Raw genomic sequence first — 19,616 nt, 5'->3', positions numbered from 1 at the left:
GTCACTCCAGCATGTAGAAGGTGTTAATATCCAGGAGGTCCTCCCTAAGGCCTAGCTGGATCCCGTGGTTGAACAGGTACCGTCACGCCCAAGGCCTGGTCGGCACAGAGCAGGGTGAGCTGTACCCAGGTCTGCTACCATGACAGAAACAGACAGGGGCCAGGACGGCACAGAGCAGGGTGAGCTGTACCCAGGTCTGTCTGAGAGTCTGAACACAAACACACACAGCATCCAGTTGCTCAACAAACTCAACACCTCCCTGACCATGGGAGTAGTCTTCATCTTGGTATATACAGATACGACAGCCGTCCGTCTCATCTGATCCCTCTAGCAGCCCTGTGAAGAGAAGACCGCTCACTAGAGAAACAGACTGGGCTGGAGATAAACTAATAACACATTTAAGATAAGGAATGTCATAGGCGGACAGTTGGGGTATTGAAATCTAAAGTACTGCTGGTTTTCTTGTAGAAAACAGAAGGAAGGGAAGCTCTCCTAGGGTACTAAATAGTAGATCTTTATAGATAGAAGGTACTCCAAGACGAAGGCCTATGCTGAAGCTCGTCTGACTTTTTAAATATTTGTTCCATTAAACATGACGTAACAATAAAATGCATTTTAAATGTGTGAAGAGTGCCTTGGTCCTCCCTGTTTTTCTACTGCTGGTTGTCTGTTTGTCACCGGCCGGCTCATAGCCTGTGGCAAAAATGAGGGGACATGAACAACAGGTATAGGCCAATCAAAAGATTCTTTATTATAAACCAAAAAACTATTAACTTTAAACAAACAAAAAGGAATGAGGTGTGGAAATGTCATAATGTAGGTAAAGTGCATGAATCTGTGTGGAGAGAGAGAGAGAGAGAGAGAGAGACAGAGAGAGAGAAACAGAGAGAGAGACAAAGAGAGAGAGAGAGAGGTTAGTGAAGCAGTTTAAATACCCTGAGCCCAGGTGGCTCCAATCACTAACGACACTCCTCTTCCTGCAGGAGGAACCGCCCCTGCACTGCAGAGGAGGAGCCGTGACATGTTCTACCTGATCAGCTCCCTCATGGGTGTCTCAGACCCGAACCAGTCCTGATTAGAGGGGAACATGGAAGATCAGCAGTAGGACTGGTTTTGAGGTCCAGATTTGAATTGACCTGGCCTATAATATGGAAGGGCAGAGAAAGCCATCCTCCTGCTTATCCAATAAAATCATGAGAAAGCAAAAGAACCAGAATGAATGATTCAACCCCTTTAATTTACACATGAAGTCAAAACAAATCTCCAGTATGCACAAAATTACACAAATTAATATACTAAATTAAACAACTGTTAAAATGTTCATGATATCAGTAATTTAGTCCCATTTGCACTCAGTGCTGCATAGCACAGGTATTGAGGAAGTTCATGACCATAAACATAATTCAACAACTGTAGATCAACCATGGCAAAGTCCAGACACAGTCATACAGGCTGGAATGAAACTGGACTCCTATCCTGTTTCTGCACGTGTCCAGTACAGCAGATGGACTCCTATCTTGTTTCTGCACGTGTCCAGTACAGCAGATGGACTCCTATCCTGTTTCTGCACGTGTCCAGTACAGCAGATGGACTCCTATCCTGTTTCTGCACATATCCAGTACAGCAGATGGACTCCTATCCTGTTTCTGCACGTGTCCAGTACAGCAGATGGACTCCTATCCTGTTTCTGCACGTGTCCAGTACAGCAGATGGACTCCTATCCTGTTTCTGCACATATCCAGTACAGCAGATTAACTCCTATCCTGTTTCTGCACGTGTCCAGTACAGCAGATGGACTCCTATCCTGTTTCTGCACGTGTCCAGTACAGCAAATGGACTCCTATCCTGTTTCTGCACATATCCAGTACAGCAGATTAACTCCTATCCTGTTTCCCCCCTGCAGTAAGTCCAGTCCTCCTCCTACCCCCCCCTGCAGTAAGTCCAGTCCTCCTCCTATTCCCCCTACAGTAAGTCCTGTCCTCCTCCTATTCCCCCCCTGCAGTAAGTCCAGTCCTCCTCCTATTCCCCCTACAGTAAGTCCTGTCCTCCTCCTATTCCCCCCTGCAGTAAGTCCAGTCCTCCTCCTATTCCCCCCGGCAGTAAGTCCAGTCCTCCTCCTATTCCCCCCTGCAGTAAGTCCAGTCCTTCTCCTATTCCCCCTACAGTAAGTCCTGTCCTCCTCCTATTTCCCCCCTGCAGTAAGTCCAGTCCTCCTCCTATTCCCCCCCCTGCAGTAAGTCCAGTCCTCCTCCTATTCCCCCCTGCAGTAAGTCCAGTCCTCCTCCTATTCCCCCTGTAAGGGATTTCTGCCCTAAGTTCATACAAGAGACCACAGAAAACGTCTTTGATCAGAGGTTTGTTTGTTTAATAAGGATTGCAAGCTGGAGTTTACACTTACAGTCATTTGCAAGAAACACACTCAGTTCTCAAGATGGTGTTTTCCCTTTTTATCCCCTACTGAGGTTCACCCCACCCAGGCTGATGTCCCTTAAACTTTATTACAAAGATGTCTCTGCTAGGCAGAGTTCAGCTTTTTGTGTTATTGGCAGTGGGTCTCCCAAGCCTTCTTCCTCTTATTGTTATCATGTGCTAGCAGAAGTAAGACTGGAAAATATTATCAACAGGAACTGAAAGTACAGTTTCAACAAAACAGGCATCTGACTTATGTACAGTTGACCTCGTCATGCATGTATAAAGTCTCTACCACTGATTCTTAGTTAACTCAACCTAAAGTAAAACATTAATCATTGTACTTTTGTAAATACAGCTGTTCCTATAATGTACAGATATTATAACTTTCCTTTCACCCCCTGCAGTGAGTCCAGTCCTCCTCCTATTCCCCCTGCAGTAAGTCCAGTCCTCCTCCTATTTCCCCCCTGCAGTAAGTCCAGTCCTCCTCCTATTTCCCCCCCCTGCAGTGAGTCCTGTCCTCCTCCTATTCCCCCTGCAGTAAGTCCAGTCCTCCTCCTATTTCCCCCCCTGCAGTGAGTCCAGTCCTCCTCCTATTCCCCCTGCAGTAAGTCCTGTCCTCACCCTATTTCCCCCCCTGCAGTAAGTCCAGTCCTCCTCCTATTCCCCCTGCAGTAAGTCCAGTCCTCCTCCTATTTCCCCCCCTGCAGTGAGTCCAGTCCTCCTCCTATTCCACCTGCAGTAAGTCCAGTCCTCCTCCTATTTCCCCCCTTGCAGTAAGTCCAGTCCTCCTCCTATTCCCCCCTGCAGTAAGTCCAGTCCTCCTCCTATTTCCCCTGCAGTAAGTCCAGTCCTCCTCCTATTCCCCCTGCAGTAAGTCCAGTCCTCTTCCTATTCCCCCCCTGCAGTAAGTCCAGTCCTCTTCCTATTCCCACCCTGCAGTAAGTCCAGTCCTCCTCCTATTCCCCCTGCAGTAAGTCCACCTCCTATTTCCCCCCCTGCAGTAAGTCCAGTCTGTACTCTATCAGGGTAAAGTTGGTGATTTTGGCGATGGGCTCTGGGATGACGAACTCTCTGACCCGTGTGTAGCCCACGTTCTCATACAGCCTCTGTGCATCAGTCTGCACTACAGACGTGTAGAGGACGACCGCAGGGAAGCCTCTCTCCCTGCTGAAGTCTGCCACTGTCCTGCTGAGGGCCTTGGCGATACCCATCCTCCGGTGTGTCCGGCGTACAGACAACCTCTTCAGCTCCATGCAGCCTGGTGCCCTCTCCGCGGGCAGGCAGGCCACCGAACCCACCGCCCGGCCGTCGCTCTCAGCCACCCAGAAACACGAGTCCTTGTTCTCCAGGTAGGTCTCCTGGATGTGGTCGAGGTCCTTCCTCAGGGAGGTGTCGATGTAGCTGTTGAAGAGGTAGCCCACCAGCTGCTTGGCCCCGGCCAGGAGGAGTGTGACCCCTACTACAGGCAGCAGGAATGACTTGGAGCTGGCCAGCAGGGCGCAGAACGTGACCATCAGGATCATCTGGGTCAGGGGCTGTTTGAGGAGGTGCATGAAGGAGGAGGGGACGTGCTCGCTCATCCCCATGGTGAAGATCTCCTTCACGGCCTCCTTGTCGTCTTCCTCAAATCTCCGGATAGTGATGCCAGCCATGGCACTGGTGGGTGGCACTGCTCTGCCCTTTAATAAGAGACGACACAGTGAGAGCTGGCAGTCTACTCAGTACAACCTACCGTTCAGACCAACAGACAAACATAGTCATACACTTGAGTCTACTTTGTATTTATTATGGATCCCCATTAGTTCCTGCCAAGGCAGGAGCTACTCTTCCTGGGGTTTATTATGCATTCCCATTAGTTCCAGCCAAGGCAGCAGCTACTCTTCCTGGAGTTTATTATGGATCCCCATTAGTTCCTGCCAAGGCAGCAGCTACTCTTCCTGGGGTTTATTATGGATCCCCATTAGTTCCTGCCAAGGCAGCAGCTACTCTTCCTGTGGTTTATTATGAATCCTCATTAGTTCCTGCCAAGGCAGCAGCTACTCTTCCTGGGGGTTATTATGGATCCCCAGTAGTTCCTGCCAAGGCAGCAGCTACTCTTCCTGTGGTTTATTATGGATCCCCATTAGTTCCTGTCAAGGCAGCAGCTACTCTTCCTGGGGTTTATTATGGATCCCCAGTAGTTCCTGTCAAGGCAGCAGCTACTCTTCCTGTGGTTTATTATGGATCCCCATTAGTTCCTGCCAAGGCAGCAGCTACGCTTCCTGTGGTTTATTATGGATCCCCATTAGTTCCTGCCAAGGCAGCAGCTACTCTTCCTGGGGTTTATTATGGATCCCCATTAGTTCCTGCCAAGGCAGCAGCTACTCTTCCTGGGGTTTATTATGGATCCCCATTAGTTCCTGCCAAGGCAGCAGCTACTCTTCCTGGGGTTTATTATGGATCCCCATTAGTTCCTGCCAAGGCAGCAGCTACTCTTCCTGGGGTTTATTATGTATCCCCATTAGTTCCTGTCAAGGCAGCAGCTACTCTTCCTGGGGTTTATTATGGATCCCCATTAGTTCCTGTCAAGGCAGCAGCTAATCTTCCTGGGGTTTATTATGGATCCCCATTAGTTCCTGCCAAGACAGCATCTACTCTTCCTGGGGTCCAGCGAAATTAAGGCAGTTTTACAATTTGAAAATCATTACAATACATTTACAACAGATTTCACAACACACTAAGTGCCCTCAGGCCCCTACCACATATACAGTGAGGGGAAAAGGTATTTGATCCCTTGCTGATTTTGTACGTTTTCCCACTGACAAAGAAATGATCAGTCTATAACTTTAATGGTAGGTTTATTTGAACAGTGAGAGACAGAATAACAACAACAAAAAAATCCAGAAAAACGCATGTCAAAAATATTATAAATTGATTTGCATTTTAATGAGGGAAATAAGTACTTGACCCCCTCTCAATCAGAAAGATTTCTGGCTCCAAGGTGACTTTTATACAGGTAACGAGCTGAGATTAGGAGCACACTCTTAAAGGGAGTGCTCCTAATCTCAGTTTGTTAGCTGTATAAAAGACACATGTCCACAGAAGCAATCAATCAATCAGATTCCAAACTCTCCACCATGGCCAAGACCAAAGAGCTCTCCAAGGATGTCAGGGACAAGATTGTAGACCTACACAAGGCTGGAATGGGCTACAAGACCATCGCCAAGCAGCTTGGTGAGAAGGTGACAACAGTTAGTGCGATTATTCGCAAATGGAAGAAACACAAAAGAACTGTCAATCTCCCTCGGCCTGGGGCTCCATGCAAGATCTCACCTCGTGGAGTTGCAATGATCATGAGAACGGTGAGGAATCAGCCCAGAACTACACGGGAGGATCTTGTCAATGACCTCAAGGCAGCTGGGACCATAGTCACCAAGAAAACAATTGGTAACACACTACGCCGTGAAGGACTGAAATCCTGCAACGCCCGCAAGGGACCCCTGCTAAAGAAAGCACATATAGATGCCCGTCTGAAGTTTGCCAATGAACATCTGAATGATTCAGAGGACAACTGGGTGAAAGTGTTGTGGTCAGATGAGACCAAAATGGAGCTCTTTGGCATCAACTCAACTCGCCGTGTTTGGAGGAGCAGGAATGCTGCCTATGACCCCAAGAACACCATCCCCACCATCAAACATGGAGGTGGAAACATTATGCTTTGGGGGTGTTTTTCTGGGGACAGGACAACTTCACCGCATCAAAGGGACGATGGATGGGGCCATGTACCGTCAAATCTTGGGTGAGAACCTCCTTCCCTCAGCCAGGGCATTGAAACTGGGTCGTGGATGGGTATTCCAGCATGATAATGACCCAAAACACACGGCAAAGGCAACAAAGGAGTGGCTCAAGAAGAAGCACATTAAGGTCCTGGAGTGGCCTAGCCAGTCTCCAGACCTTAATCCCATAGAAAATCTATGGAGGGAGCTGAAGGTTCGAGTTGCCAAACGTCAGCCTCGAAACCTTCATGACTTGGAGAAGATCTGCAAAGAGGAGTGGGACAAAATCCCTCCTGAGATGTGTGTAAACCTGGTGGCCAACTACAAGACATGTCTGACCTCTGTGATTGCCAACAAGGGTTTTGCCACCAAGTACTAAGTCATGTTTTGCAGAGGGGTCAAATACTTATTTCCCTCATTAAAATGCAAATCATTTTATAAAATTTTTGACATGCGTTTTTCTGGATTTTTTTGTTATTCTGTCTCTCACTGTTCAACTAAACCTACCATTAAAATTATAGACTGATCATTTCTTTGTCATTGGGCAAACGGTGTGACAAAACTAGGGCCTGTAGGACCTGCCTTGTTGATAGTGTTGTTAAGAAGGTAGAAACTAGGGCCTGTAGGACCTGCCTTGTTGATAGTGCTGTTAAGAAGGTAGAAACTAGGGCCTGTAGGACCTGCCTTGTTGATAGTGCTGTTAAGAAGGTAGAAACTAGGGCCTGTATGTAGGACCTGCCTTGTTGATAGTGCTGTTAAGAAGGTAGAAACTAGGGCCTGTATGTAGGACCTGCCTTGTTGATAGTGCTGTTAAGAAGGTAGAAACTAGGGCCTGTAGGACCTGCCTTGTTAGTAGTGTTGTTAAGAAGGTAGAAACTAGGGCCTGTAGGACCTGCCTTGTTGGTAGTGTTGTTAAGAAGGTAGAAACTAGGGCCTGTAGGACCTGCCTTGTTGATAGTGCTGTTAAGAAGGTAGAAACCAGGGCCTGTAGGACCTGCCTTGTTGATAGTGCTGTTAAGAAGGTAGAAACTAGGGCCTGTAGGACCTGCCTTGTTGATAGTGCTGTTAAGAAGGCAGAGCAGCGCTTTATTATGGACAGACTTCTCCCCATCTTAGCTACTGTTGTATCAATATGTTTTGACCATGACAGTTCACAATCCAGGGTAACTCCAAGTAATTTATTCACCTCAACTTGCTCAATTTCTACATTATTCATTACAATATTTAGTTGAAATGTAGGGTTTAATGAATGTTTTACACAGTCACTCGTCTCAGGGCACAAGTCTCACCTTCTCCAAACATCTTGTATTGCATCAAAATCCCGTAACTAGTCAGTTATTCAATTTAGTCATTTCCTGTCTACTCGGCTGAGGCCATAAGGGTCGTTTTAGTCTGTCTACATGTCTGAGGCCATAAGGGTCGTTTCAGTCTGTCTACTCGGCTGAGGCCATAAGGGTCGTTTGTCTGTCTACTCGGCTGAGGCCATAAGGGTCGTTTCAGTCTGTCTACTCGGCTGAGGCCATAAGGGTCGTTTTAGGCTGCCTACTTGGCTGAGGCCATAAGGGTCGTTTTAGTCTGTCTACTTGGCTGAGGCCATAAGGGTCGTTTCAGTCTGCCTACTCGGCTGAGGCCATAAGGGTCGTTTCAGTCTGCCTACTCGGCTGAGTTCATAAGGATCGTTTTAGTCTGTCTACTCGGCTGAGGCCATAAGGGTCGTTTTAGTCTGTCTACTCGGCTGAGGCCATAAGGGTCGTTTTAGTCTGTCTACTCGGCTGAGGCCATAAGGGTCGTTTTAGTCTGTCTACTCGGCTGAGGCCATAAGGGTGGTTTCAGTCTGTCTACTTGGCTGAGGCCATAAGGGTCGTTTTAGTCTGTCTACTTGGCTGAGGCCATAAGGGTGGTTTTAGTCTGTCTACTTGGCGTTGTTAAGTAGGGCTACTTTGTCTGTCCTTATTATTCCATTGCTGATGACGTCTGTCGTTATTGCCGGGTTCACGTGCTAGTCGGAACTAGGAAGCTCTGTAATTTCCCGCTTGCTAACTGGTTGTAGTTATACACTTGCCACGTTCAACCAGTTAGCAAGTGGAACATTTCAGAGTTTCCTAGTTCTGACTAGCACGTGAACACGGCATATGTCGTGATTCGAACCCATGCTTCCTTGGTATTATTCATTCTCTCCCGGGCATGTTTACCATAGCAACAGATCATTACAAAATAAAATGACATGTAGATTTTTTTTACATTTTTAGTCATTTAGCAGACGCTCTTATCCAGACCGACTTACAGTAGTGAAAGCATACTTTTTTTTTTTTTGTACTGGTCCCCCGTGGGAATCGAACCCACAACCCTGGTGTTGCAAACACCATGCTCAACCAACTGAGCCACAGGGGAAGCCTAGATAGTATTGTACAAATGTTGTGAGTGACAAGTGTCAGGAGAGAAGTTTTGCTCGTCTCTAAAGTGAACCACTATATATGGTGAATATTGAGTTCTCCTACCTTCATCTAAATGTGTCTGGAGTAAATGCAGGGAGTAGTAGTCAAGCAATGCATTAGGTTATTTATTAACCCATTTCATTGATCATTGAATAGGACAGCGTAAGTATATCGTGTGCATTTTCATCTGCCAGGTTGTTTACCTTTCGAACAATGTGAATGAGTGACGGGATGTACTGAGTGACAGAGCAGTAGTGACATAACGATGTACTCTTGAAAATGCCCGTCATATTTTTAATGTTTATCATTGAAAGAATGTAGCCAACAACATTTCCTAAATGTTTTTGCTTAAAAGTTAATCTTGCATTTTAACTTTCTACTGGGGAAAAAGGAGAAAAGTAGCCTAACACATCAGTCAGACCGCTGTCTGGTGCACTGAAGAGATCAAATATATATTCATCCCAGAAAGTGCAACAGAAGCTGAAAAAGTGCAACTAAGGCACGAAATGACTTATTTTCCATCCATGATTTGGAGCAAACCCTGACTGAAGACAGGCAGAATTTACAATAACAAGCTATTTAGATCTGCAGCAAGGTCAAATCCTGCATTAACAAATATTAACGAACGCTGCATTAACGACCATTAACGAATCCTGCATTAACGATTCCTGCATTAACGAAACCTGCATTAACGAAACCTGCATTAACGAACGCTGCATAACGACCATTAACGAATCCTGCATTAACGAACATTAACGAATCCTGCATTAACGCGACCTCTGTAGAGTTAGTGTTCCCGTAAGGCCATATCTCCATGTTTACGGAAGACAGACAGAGGAACCGTCTGTTCTAAGTACCTATCTCGCATGCACCTGTATGTAATGGAAAAAGACCGCCAAAATCGTGTCGTCAATTAAAAAAATATTCTCGGCTGCAACTGCGATAAAGCCGGGTTAACACAATATACAGTGTGTATTTTTCATTTGTGAGTTTATTTTGATGTGATATAAAAGTAAAGGGCTTTATATTTCTAGAACCGTATCGCAATTGAGAATCGGTTCAAGTTTAGATGGAGTATTTGGCTGTTTTTGCTGCCAGAGCCAGTCTACCTGGAGTATTTGGCTGTTTTTGCTGCCAGAGTCAGTCTACCTGGAGTATTTGGCTGTTTTTGCTGCCAGAGCCAGTCTACCTGGAGTATTTGGCTGTTTTAGCTGCCAGAGCCAGTCTACCTGGAGTATTTGGCTGTTTTAGCTGCCAGAGACAGTCTACCTGGAGTATTTGGCTGTTTTTGCTGCCAGAGACAGTCTACCTGGAGTATTTGGCTGTTTTAGCTGCCAGAGCCAGTCTACCTGGAGTATTTGGCTGTTTTTGCTGCCAGAGCCAGTCTACCTGGAGTATTTGGCTGTTTTAGCTGCCAGAGCCAGTCTACCTGGAGTATTTGGCTGTTTTAGCTGCCAGAGACAGTCTACCTGGAGTATTTGGCTGTTTTTGCTGCCAGAGACAGTCTACCTCTGAAAATAACATAAAAAGGTGCAAAATGCATCATACGGGGATGATTTCTGCATTTTGAAAGTTACGTTACATATGTTAAAAACTTGATTGATGACAAGCAAAACATTCTGGGACTATGTCAACAATGGTCTAATGAAACAAATACCAAAAGATACGTTTCTGGGTGGAATTTTCCATTAAGGAGAAGAGTTAAGTTTAGACTCTTTAAGAGTACATCTTGGGCTACGACAAACAGTACCAATCCTGTAACTCCCAGTAATGGATACCAAAATTCTTTGGTTAAGTCACATTATTTGGTGTAAAAAATCTGTAGATGGATTTGGCTGTCGTTTTCAACCCATTCCGGAACTTTGAGGGTTTTATACTTGCCTCTTCCATTTTTGTGGTAATGCTGCAATTAATTGGTTGTAATTTTGGGTAGAGCAGACATTTAGCTGCATGTGTGACATCACTCCACCAGTCTCATTTATAATATAATTCACTAAAATTATACCTTTTTTAAACATTTCTTCGAAAAATAGTTTTTTTTTATCAATTACTATATTTGAATTTAACCACAATATTTGTTGTATTATTTGTTCTGTCTTTTCAGGTGGATTAAACTGAAATTGCAACCAACTTTCTAAGGCTTGTTTTAAAAAAAATCAAGATATTTTGGAGATTATTTCCTTTTCAAACAACCGAAAGTGGGCAGGTGTAATCTGAATAAAGGGTAAAAGGCCCTTCTTGAACATAGGATGAGACATTCGTACCAATTTACTAGAAAACCAGTTTGGATTTAAGTATAACTTTGGTATGACTGATGCCTTTAGTGGGAAGTCTAATGCTTTAATATTTAATAATTTCTGCCCTCCGAATTCATATTCGATACATAAATAGGCCCTTTTAATTTTATCTGGCTTGCCGTTCCAAATAAAATGGACAATTTTTTGTTCATATAATTTAAAAAGCAGGTCACTAGGTGTAGGCAAAACCATAAGCAAATAGGTAAACTGTGATATGACTAAAGAGTTAAATCAGGGTGATTTTTCCACAAATAGACAGGTATTTTCCTTTCCATGGTAGCAAGATCTTATCTATTTTGTCTAACTTTCTATAAAAATGTATTGGAGTGACATCATTTCTTTCTTTTGGGATTTGTATACCGAGTATGTCCACATCTCCGTCAGACCATTTAATTGGTAAACTACACGGTAATGTAAAATTAGCATTTTTTATTGATCCAATACGTAATATAGTACACTTATCATAATTTGGTTTTAATCCAGAGAGGATAGCAAAAGTATCTAGATCCTCTATGAGGCCGTGGAGAGACTCTAATTGTGGTTTTAAAAGAAAACATGAATCATCGGCGTACAATGACACCTTAGTTTTTAAGCCACGGATTTCTAATCCCTTAATATTATTGTTTGATCTAATCTTAACAGCTAACATTTCAATGGCAATAATAAATAAATATGCCGATAATAGACAACCTTGTTTTACTCCTCTAGATAGTTTTAAACTTTCTGAGATGTAGCCATTATTTACTATTTTACACCTAGGGTTACTATACATAACTTTAACCCATTTTATAAGAGATTCCCCAAAATTGAAATATTCTAGGCATTTATATATAAACTCCAGTTGTACTTCGCCAGCAGCGTACCACCCTGCATCCCACTGCTGGCTTTCTTCTGAAGCTAAGCAGGATTGGTCCTGGTCAGTCCCTGGATGGGAAACCAGATGCTGCTGGAAGTGGTGCTGGAGGGCCAGTAGGAGGCACTCTTTCCTCTGGTCTAAAAAAAATCCCAATGCCCCAGGGCAGTAATTGGGGACACTGCCCTGTGTAGAGTCCTGTCTTTCGGGTTGGGACTTTAAATGGGTGTCCTGACTCTCTGTGGTCATTAAAGATCCCATTGCACTTATCCTAAGAGTAGGGGTGTTAACCCTGGTGTCCTGGCTAAATTCCCAATCTGGCCCTCATACTATCACGGCCATCCCCAGCTAACAATTGGCTCATTCGTCCTCATCTACCCTGAAACTATTCCCCAGGTTGTTGCTGTAAATGAGAATGTGTTCTCAGTCAACTTACCTGGTCAAATAATGTAAATTTTAATCAAAATCAGCTATGAAAACCAGGGCTGGTGTCCCCGATATTTCATAGTATTCTATTGTTTCCAGTACTTGTCTTATATAATCTCCAATGTATCGTCCATGTAAAAAAACCTGTCTGATTAGGATGAATAATATCTGACAATACTTTTTTAATTCTATGCGCCAAGCATTTTGCTCGTATTTTTGCATCACAACACTGAAGGGTAAGAGGTCTCCAATTTTTTAAATGGACTGGATCTTTATATTTTACCACTTGAGTCCTGTTTAAGTAATAATGATATCAGACCTTCTTGTTGAGTGTCTGATAATCTACCATTTATATAGGAGTGGTTAAAACATGTTAATAATGGTCCACTGAGTATATAAAAAAAAGTTTTGTATACTTCCACTGGTATGCCCTCCAGCCCTGGAGTTTTCCCATCCTTAAAGGCCCCAATTGCATCAAGCTGTCCCTCCTCTGTAATTTGGCCATCACATGAGTCTTTCTGTACAGATGTTAATTGTACGTTATTATTAGAAAAAAAATCCATAAAATTAGTTTCAGTTAGTGGAGATGGAGGAACCTGAAACGAAAACATATTCTTAAAGTACTTGACTTCCTCTTTCAAAATATAATTTGGTGAATCATGCGTGTGACTCCATCATTGGTAACAAGTTTTAATAAAATATTTTTGGGAGCATTTCTATATTGAAGATTGAAAAAGAATTTGGTGCATTTTCCCCCATATTCCATCCAGTTCGCTTTATTTTATAATATATTACACTGGATCTTTCTTGAATAAGTTCCTCCATTTCTTTTTGTTTTTCCTCTAACTTATTCTGTGCCTCTATGGTACCGTTTTTATTGCTATCTAACTGTACTGTTAGTCCTTCAATTTCCTTTGTTAATATGGACTCTTTTGATCAAAATTTCTTTTGTTTTATAGATGAGTACTGAATTGCATGGCCTCTAAAGGCACACTTAAAAAGTATCCCATACAATAAGGGGATCTGCTGTACCTACGTTATGTCTGGAAAAAGTCAGTTATAAATTATTCTGTACTAGTTCTAAACAATTTATCATCTAGTAGGCTTTGATTAAATATCCAATATCCTCGCCCACGTGGAAATTCTGTAAGAGTAATATATATATATATATATATATATATATATATGCCAATTATGTGATGATCCGACCGCATTCTGTCCCCATCAACACTTTTTAAATTTTTGGTGCCAGAGAGAATGGCATAAGAAAGTAATCAAGACGACTAGCTTGATTAAGCCTCCGCCATGTATATCTCACTAGGTCAGGATATTAAACCTCCTCCATGTATATCTCACTAGGTCAGGATATTAAACCTCCTCCATGTATATCTCACTAGGTCAGGATATTAAACCTCCTCCATGTATATCTCACTAGTTCAGGGTATTTAAGTCTCCATATATCCACTAATTCCAATATATCCATGACATTCATGATTTCCTTAAGTGCCTGAGGGTGATAGTTTGTAGTGTGATTTCCTTTCCGGTCCATAGAGGTATTTAAGACCGTATTAAAATCTCCCACCATAATAGAGTCTAGTGTTGTAGCCTACCAAATTTGCTAACTGCCTGCTACTCAGCACTCTATTGTCCCTCTAAAATCACTCTGACATCATTGCAAATGTGATCGAAAATCGAATCAAACACTTCATGAGAGCTCATGTTGCGCAACATTTCTATAGGCTATGCAATAGCGTGAGAAAACAGAGTGATGGCCTCTATTAAAAAGAGGCGGATCCCATCGGCTTTCTATAGGTTAGGTCTACTATATTTATTTCTCAACTGTCCTGATATTATGCAAATATTAAGCACATCGCTTATCTTTACATAATGTGAAGAAACAGCATAATAGTTCATCAGCATTTTAAAACTAAACATTCTGATCTGTTGCGTCAGCCACATTGCGTAAAAAAAAAAGATTTTGATGCTAGTGGTTGTATTAATTTGGGATCTATCGCATCCCACAACTGTCCCAGACTATGTTTAGGATATATTTTTCCTCGCACAGAATATGTACTATGGGGAAAGGAGATTGACATAGGCTAATGCTTTCGCTGTTCGTTAGGCTTACTCATCTTGTTGGCTGACGAAAAGAAAAATGTGGACAGTTCTTCCAATTTCTTCAATATGCACCTTGGAATTGGATGAGGACGGGCACAGTTGCGTCCCCGATGTGTCCGTCTTCACTTGTAGCCTGTGAGAAAGACCTGGTCACGTGATGGAGAGCCGTGTGAGTGAGATGAGAGGTTCTTCGGAGTAGGCAGCACTCAGGAGGAAGGGCTGCAAAAAGCATGAATATTTTAGGGTGCATTATGGCCACACAAAGGGGATCCCGCTGGGAAATTCGAGGCATTATCAAGTGCTTCTCAAAAAACAAAGCAGAGCTCATGCATTTTCAAGCAACTTTTTTCAAATCATCATTAGAGTCTCATCATGCAGCCTTACAATGTATTAAACATCAAAACATATAGCCCAACGCTTGTAGAACAACTAAAGTTACATTAATAACTTAATAAATTAAGCATTCTAGGAGTAGCTGTTTCTTTGTTAACCTCTTACATCTAGACGTTCCGCTAGCGGAACACCTGCTCCAATATCCAATGATGGGCGTGGCGCGAAATACAAACTCCTCTAAAATACAAAAACTTCAATTTTTCAAACATATGACTATTTCACAGCATTTTAAAGATAAGACTCTCCTTTATCTAACCACACTGTCCGATTTCAAAAAGGCTTTACAACGAAAGCAAAACATTAGATTATGTCAGCAGAGTACCAAGCCAGAAATAATCAGACACCCATTTTTCAAGCTAGCATATAATGTCACAAAAACCCAGAAGACAGCTAAATGCAGCACTCACCTTTGATGATCTTCATCAGATGACAACCCTAGGACATTATGTTACACAATACATGCATGTTTTGTTCAATCAAGTTCATATTTATATCAAAAACCAGCTTTTTACATTAGCATGTGACTTTCAGAACTAGCATACCCCCCGCAAACTTCCGGGGAATTCGCTAACATTTTACTAAATTACTCACGATAAACGTTCACAAAAAGCATAACAATTATTTTAAGAATTATAGATACAGACCTCCTCTATGCACTCGATATGTCCGATTTTAAAATAGCTTTTTGGTGAAAGCACATTTTGCAATATTCTAAGTACATAGCCCAGGCATCACGGGCTAGCTATTTAGACACCCGGCAAGTTTAGCACTCACCAATATCAGCTTTACTATTATAAAAGTTTCATTACCTTTTGTTGTCTTCGTCAGAATGCACTCCCAGGACTGCTACTTCAATAACAAATGTTGGTTTGGTCCAAAATAATCCATCGTTATATCCGAATAGCGGCGTTTTGTTCGTGCGTTCCAGACACTATCCGAAATGGTAAAGACGGGTCGTGCGCATGGCGCAATTCGTGACAAAAAAATTCTAAATATTCCATTACCGTACTTCGAAGCATGTCAACCGCTGTTTAAAATCAATTTTTACGCCATTTTTCTCGTAGAAAAGCGATAATATTCCGACAGGGAATCTCCTTTTCGGCAAACGGAGGAAAAAAATCACAAAGGCGGGGGCGGTCGGGTCACGCGCCTAAGCCCAGAGTCCCTTGATCGGCCACTTGAGAAAGGCGATAATGTGTTTCAGCCTGGGGCTGGGATGACGACATTCTGTTTTTTCCCGGGCTCTGAGCGCCTATGGACGACGTAGGAAGTGTCACGTTAGAGCAGAGATCCTTAGTAAAAGATAGAGATGGAAAAGAAGTTCAAGAAATGGTCAGACAGGCCACTTCCTGTAAAGGAATCTCTCAGGTTTTGACCTGCCATTTGAGTTCTGTTATACTCACAGACACCATTCAAACAGTTTTAGAAACTTTAGGGTGTTTTCTATCCATATGTAATAAGTATATGCATATTCTAGTTACTGGGTAGGAGTGGTAACCAGATTAAATCGGGTATGTTTTTTATCCAGCCGTGAAAATACTGCCCCCTAGCCATAACAGGTTAACCGCTCAACATTGAATAGCTGTATGTGCGCACTACCTCAAATAGTTGAGAAAATATTATTTATATTTTATTCAGCTTTGTTCAGGTGTGTTTCTTCATACTATAAAATAATGCCACGGAATTCTAAGCTAATCCTGTCTGCTAAATGAACTAGTGTAGTCCACAGCCATATGGCATAGAGACAGATCAGGACCTAACATAAGGACAACTCAGAGTATGCTATTCTGTTCTTCTGAAATATTCTGCATTTTCTTCACATCATGTTTCTTTAGACCTGTCTAAAATAATTAATGGATTTATTGTGAAGGTGTAGGCTATATTACATGGATTTATTAGACTTTTTTTTTTTAAATGTAGATGTTTCAAAAGGTCTGCATCAGTGGCTTGTTGTCCATGTGTTGAAGCCAGGAGATGCTAAATGTGATTGTGTTAATTAACAGTCAATTACCGTGAGACCGACCTGTTATTTGCTTTACAATCACCGGCTGACAAAATTTTGTGACCGCCACAGCCGTCTCGCCTCACCTGAATGTCACCTGACTGCATTGCCTGGAAACCCAACTCAGGCGGAAATTAGGATTTGAATTTTTATTTATTTATTTCACCTTTATTTAACCAGGTAGGCTAGTTGAGAACAAGTTCTCATTTACAATTGCGACCTGGCCAAGATAAAGCGTAGCAATTCGACAACAACACAGAGTTACACATGGAATAAACAAACATACAGTAAATAATACAGTAGAAAAATAAAAAATACACTATATACAGTGTATTGAAATGAAGTAAGGAGGTAAGGCAATAAATAGGCCGTAGTGGAGAAAATTATAATTTAGCAATTAACACTGGAGTGATAGATGTGCAGATGAGGATGTGCAATTAGAAATACTGAATCAGGAAAGTTTCCTCTCACGACCTCTACACGCCACCAGATTGTTTTATAAAATTATATTTTAACTTTCTTTACCGGTTGTCCATGTGGTTGGTCCTTTTGGCAGTAGGAATGTGAGACAATATATCCACAGGAATATATAATTATGTCAAATTTTCAAAGCGCTGGTAAAGCATTCAGATTTCTACCTGCAGCAAGTACACCACCGTGTAAACACGGGCATGCATAACGTTACTTACCGAGCTCCTGGGTTTTTATCTTGTGTTTACCAGCTCCAGGTTGTAGAAATCTGAACAGGGCATGCATAACGTTACTTACCGAGCTCCTGGGTTTTTATCTTGTGTTTACCAGCTTCAGGTGGTAGAAATCTGAACAGGGCATGCATAACGTTACTTACCGAGCTCCTGGGTGTTTATCTTGTGTTTACCAGCTTCAGGTGGTAGAAATCTGAACAGGGCATGCATAACGTTACTTACCGAGCTGCTGGGTTTTTATCTTGCGTTTACCAGCTTCAGGTGGTAGAAATCTGAACACTACACCTGCGCTTTGAAAAACTCATGCAATTATACTTTCCTGTGGATATATTGTCTCACATTCCTACCGACAAAAAGGACCAGCCGCACGAAAAACTAGTAAAATACGTTAAAATATATAATTGTATTCAACATTTTGCCGTATAGAGGAATCTGTCCTTATTCGAACGCTAATTTCTGCCTGACAGAGTTCAGTTCAATTCAATGTCGGGTACCAGACAGCTGACCGCTGTGTCAATGCCCTATATTTCACTAATCCAATTAATGCGACATCAAATCTGCTCTTCCCTAGCTATTTCATACCTAACTATATTACTTATTAGTTTCTATCGATTAGCAAATAGCGCGTAACTTTACTGGCAAACTAAACCTAGCTTTTAGCTCTGAATTGTTACCTAGCTAGATAGCTAGTTATCTTTTTATTTAACCTTTATTTAACTAAGCCGATAGTCACATCATATATATATATATTACATTCCATCAAAACGTGTATGGTTCATCTTTCAGCTGTAATGGTAAGGATTTGTAAGAGATATAAAACCGCCCTACCTGATTTGTCTCTCAGAGAAATAGAAATTCATCTGTCGGAGAGAAACAATTAGTACTTCTGTTGATTGTGCTGCTGACGTCCGCATTCACTGTGATTGGACGGATTTACTGGATGTCTTGTTTCTGATTGGCTGGACGGAACATTCAGTCCCTCCTACTCTTCCTTCTGACTCTTCCTTCTGCAGTTTATCAGCATCATTACAAACAGGATGTAGAAACACTGTTATAGAAACACATGGGCCAATTCATGGAGAAAGATAGAAGAAATGGGCAGCTAAACACAGTGAAATATTATCTTGCTGTGCTATCTTCATAGGATTCCGTGTGGTTCAGATGGTATAGCATTAAGCTTGCAACGACAGGGGTGTGGGTTTCAGGACCAGTACTAAAATGTCTGCATTGTGTCCCACCATCCACCAACCCCTCTTTTTACGCTGCTGCTACTCTCTGCTCATCATATATGCATAGTCACTTTAACCATGTCTACATGTACATACTACCTCAATCAGCCTGACTAACCGGTGTCTGTATGTAGCCTCTCTACTGTATACAGCCCCTCTACTGTATATAGCCTCTCTACTGTATATAGCCTCTCTACTGTATATAGCCTCTCTACTGTATATAGCCCCTCTACTGTATATAGCCTCTCTACTGTATATAGCCTCTACTTTTATAGCCTCTCTACTGTATATAGCCTCTACTTTTATAGCCTCTCTACTGTATATAGCCTCTCTACTGTATATAGCCCCTCTACTGTATATAGCCTCTCTACTGTATATAGCCTCTCTACTGTATATAGCCTCTCTACTTTTATAGCCTCTCTACTGTATATAGCCTCTCTACTGTTATAGCCTCTCTACTGTATATAGCCTCTCTACTGTATCAAGCCTCTCTACTGTATATATCATCTCTACTGAATATAGCCTCTCTACTGTATATAGCCTCTCTACTGTATATAGCCTATCTACTGTATATAGCCTCGCTACTGTATATAGCCTCTCTACTGTATATAGCCTCTCTACTGTATACAGCCTCGCTACTGTATATAGCCTCTCTACTGTATATAGGCTCTCTACAGTTTATAGCCTCTCTACTGTATATAGCCTCTCTACTGTATATATCATCTCTACTGTATATAGCCTCTCTACTGTATATAACCTCTCTACTGTATATAGCCTTGTTACTGTATATAGCCTCTCTACTGTTTATAGCCTCTCTACTGTATATAGCCTCCTTACTTTTATAGCCTCTCTACTTTTATAGCCTCTCTACTGTTTATAGCCTCTCTACTGTATATAGCCTCTCTACTGTTTATAGCCTCTCTGCTGTATATAGCCTCCTTACTTTTATTGCCTCTCTACTTTTATAGCCTCTCTACTGTATATAGCCTCCT

At 42.3% G+C, this 19,616-nt stretch overlaps 1 protein-coding gene across 2 annotated transcripts; it reads right to left on the bottom strand.

Annotated features, from left to right (window-relative positions):
* Nucleotides 1–2,343: 2,343 nt before the first annotated feature.
* LOC106591868 (probable N-acetyltransferase camello) lies at nt 2,344–18,326 on the bottom strand. 2 transcript variants are annotated; one of them, XM_045723786.1, is made up of 3 exons: nt 18,224–18,326; nt 14,369–14,515; nt 2,344–4,091 (listed from the first exon to the last, which is right to left on the bottom strand). In XM_045723786.1, exon 3 carries the CDS (start codon nt 4,062–4,064, stop codon nt 3,396–3,398), a length of 669 nt encoding a protein of 222 aa, XP_045579742.1. In that variant the 5' UTR covers nt 4,065–4,091; nt 14,369–14,515; nt 18,224–18,326; the 3' UTR covers nt 2,344–3,395. The 2 variants fall into 2 exon arrangements, with proteins under 2 accessions (XP_045579742.1, XP_045579743.1); XM_045723787.1 differs by lacking the exon at nt 18,224–18,326 and adding an exon at nt 15,499–15,528.
* Nucleotides 18,327–19,616: the final 1,290 nt, after the last annotated feature.

The sequence above is a fragment of the Salmo salar genome, chromosome ssa09, assembly GCF_905237065.1.
Source record: "Salmo salar chromosome ssa09, Ssal_v3.1, whole genome shotgun sequence".
Classification (NCBI taxonomy): Eukaryota; Metazoa; Chordata; class Actinopteri; order Salmoniformes; family Salmonidae; genus Salmo; species Salmo salar.
The sequence above is the reverse complement of the archived record's forward strand: the minus strand, read 5'-3'. Positions and strand labels throughout refer to the sequence as shown.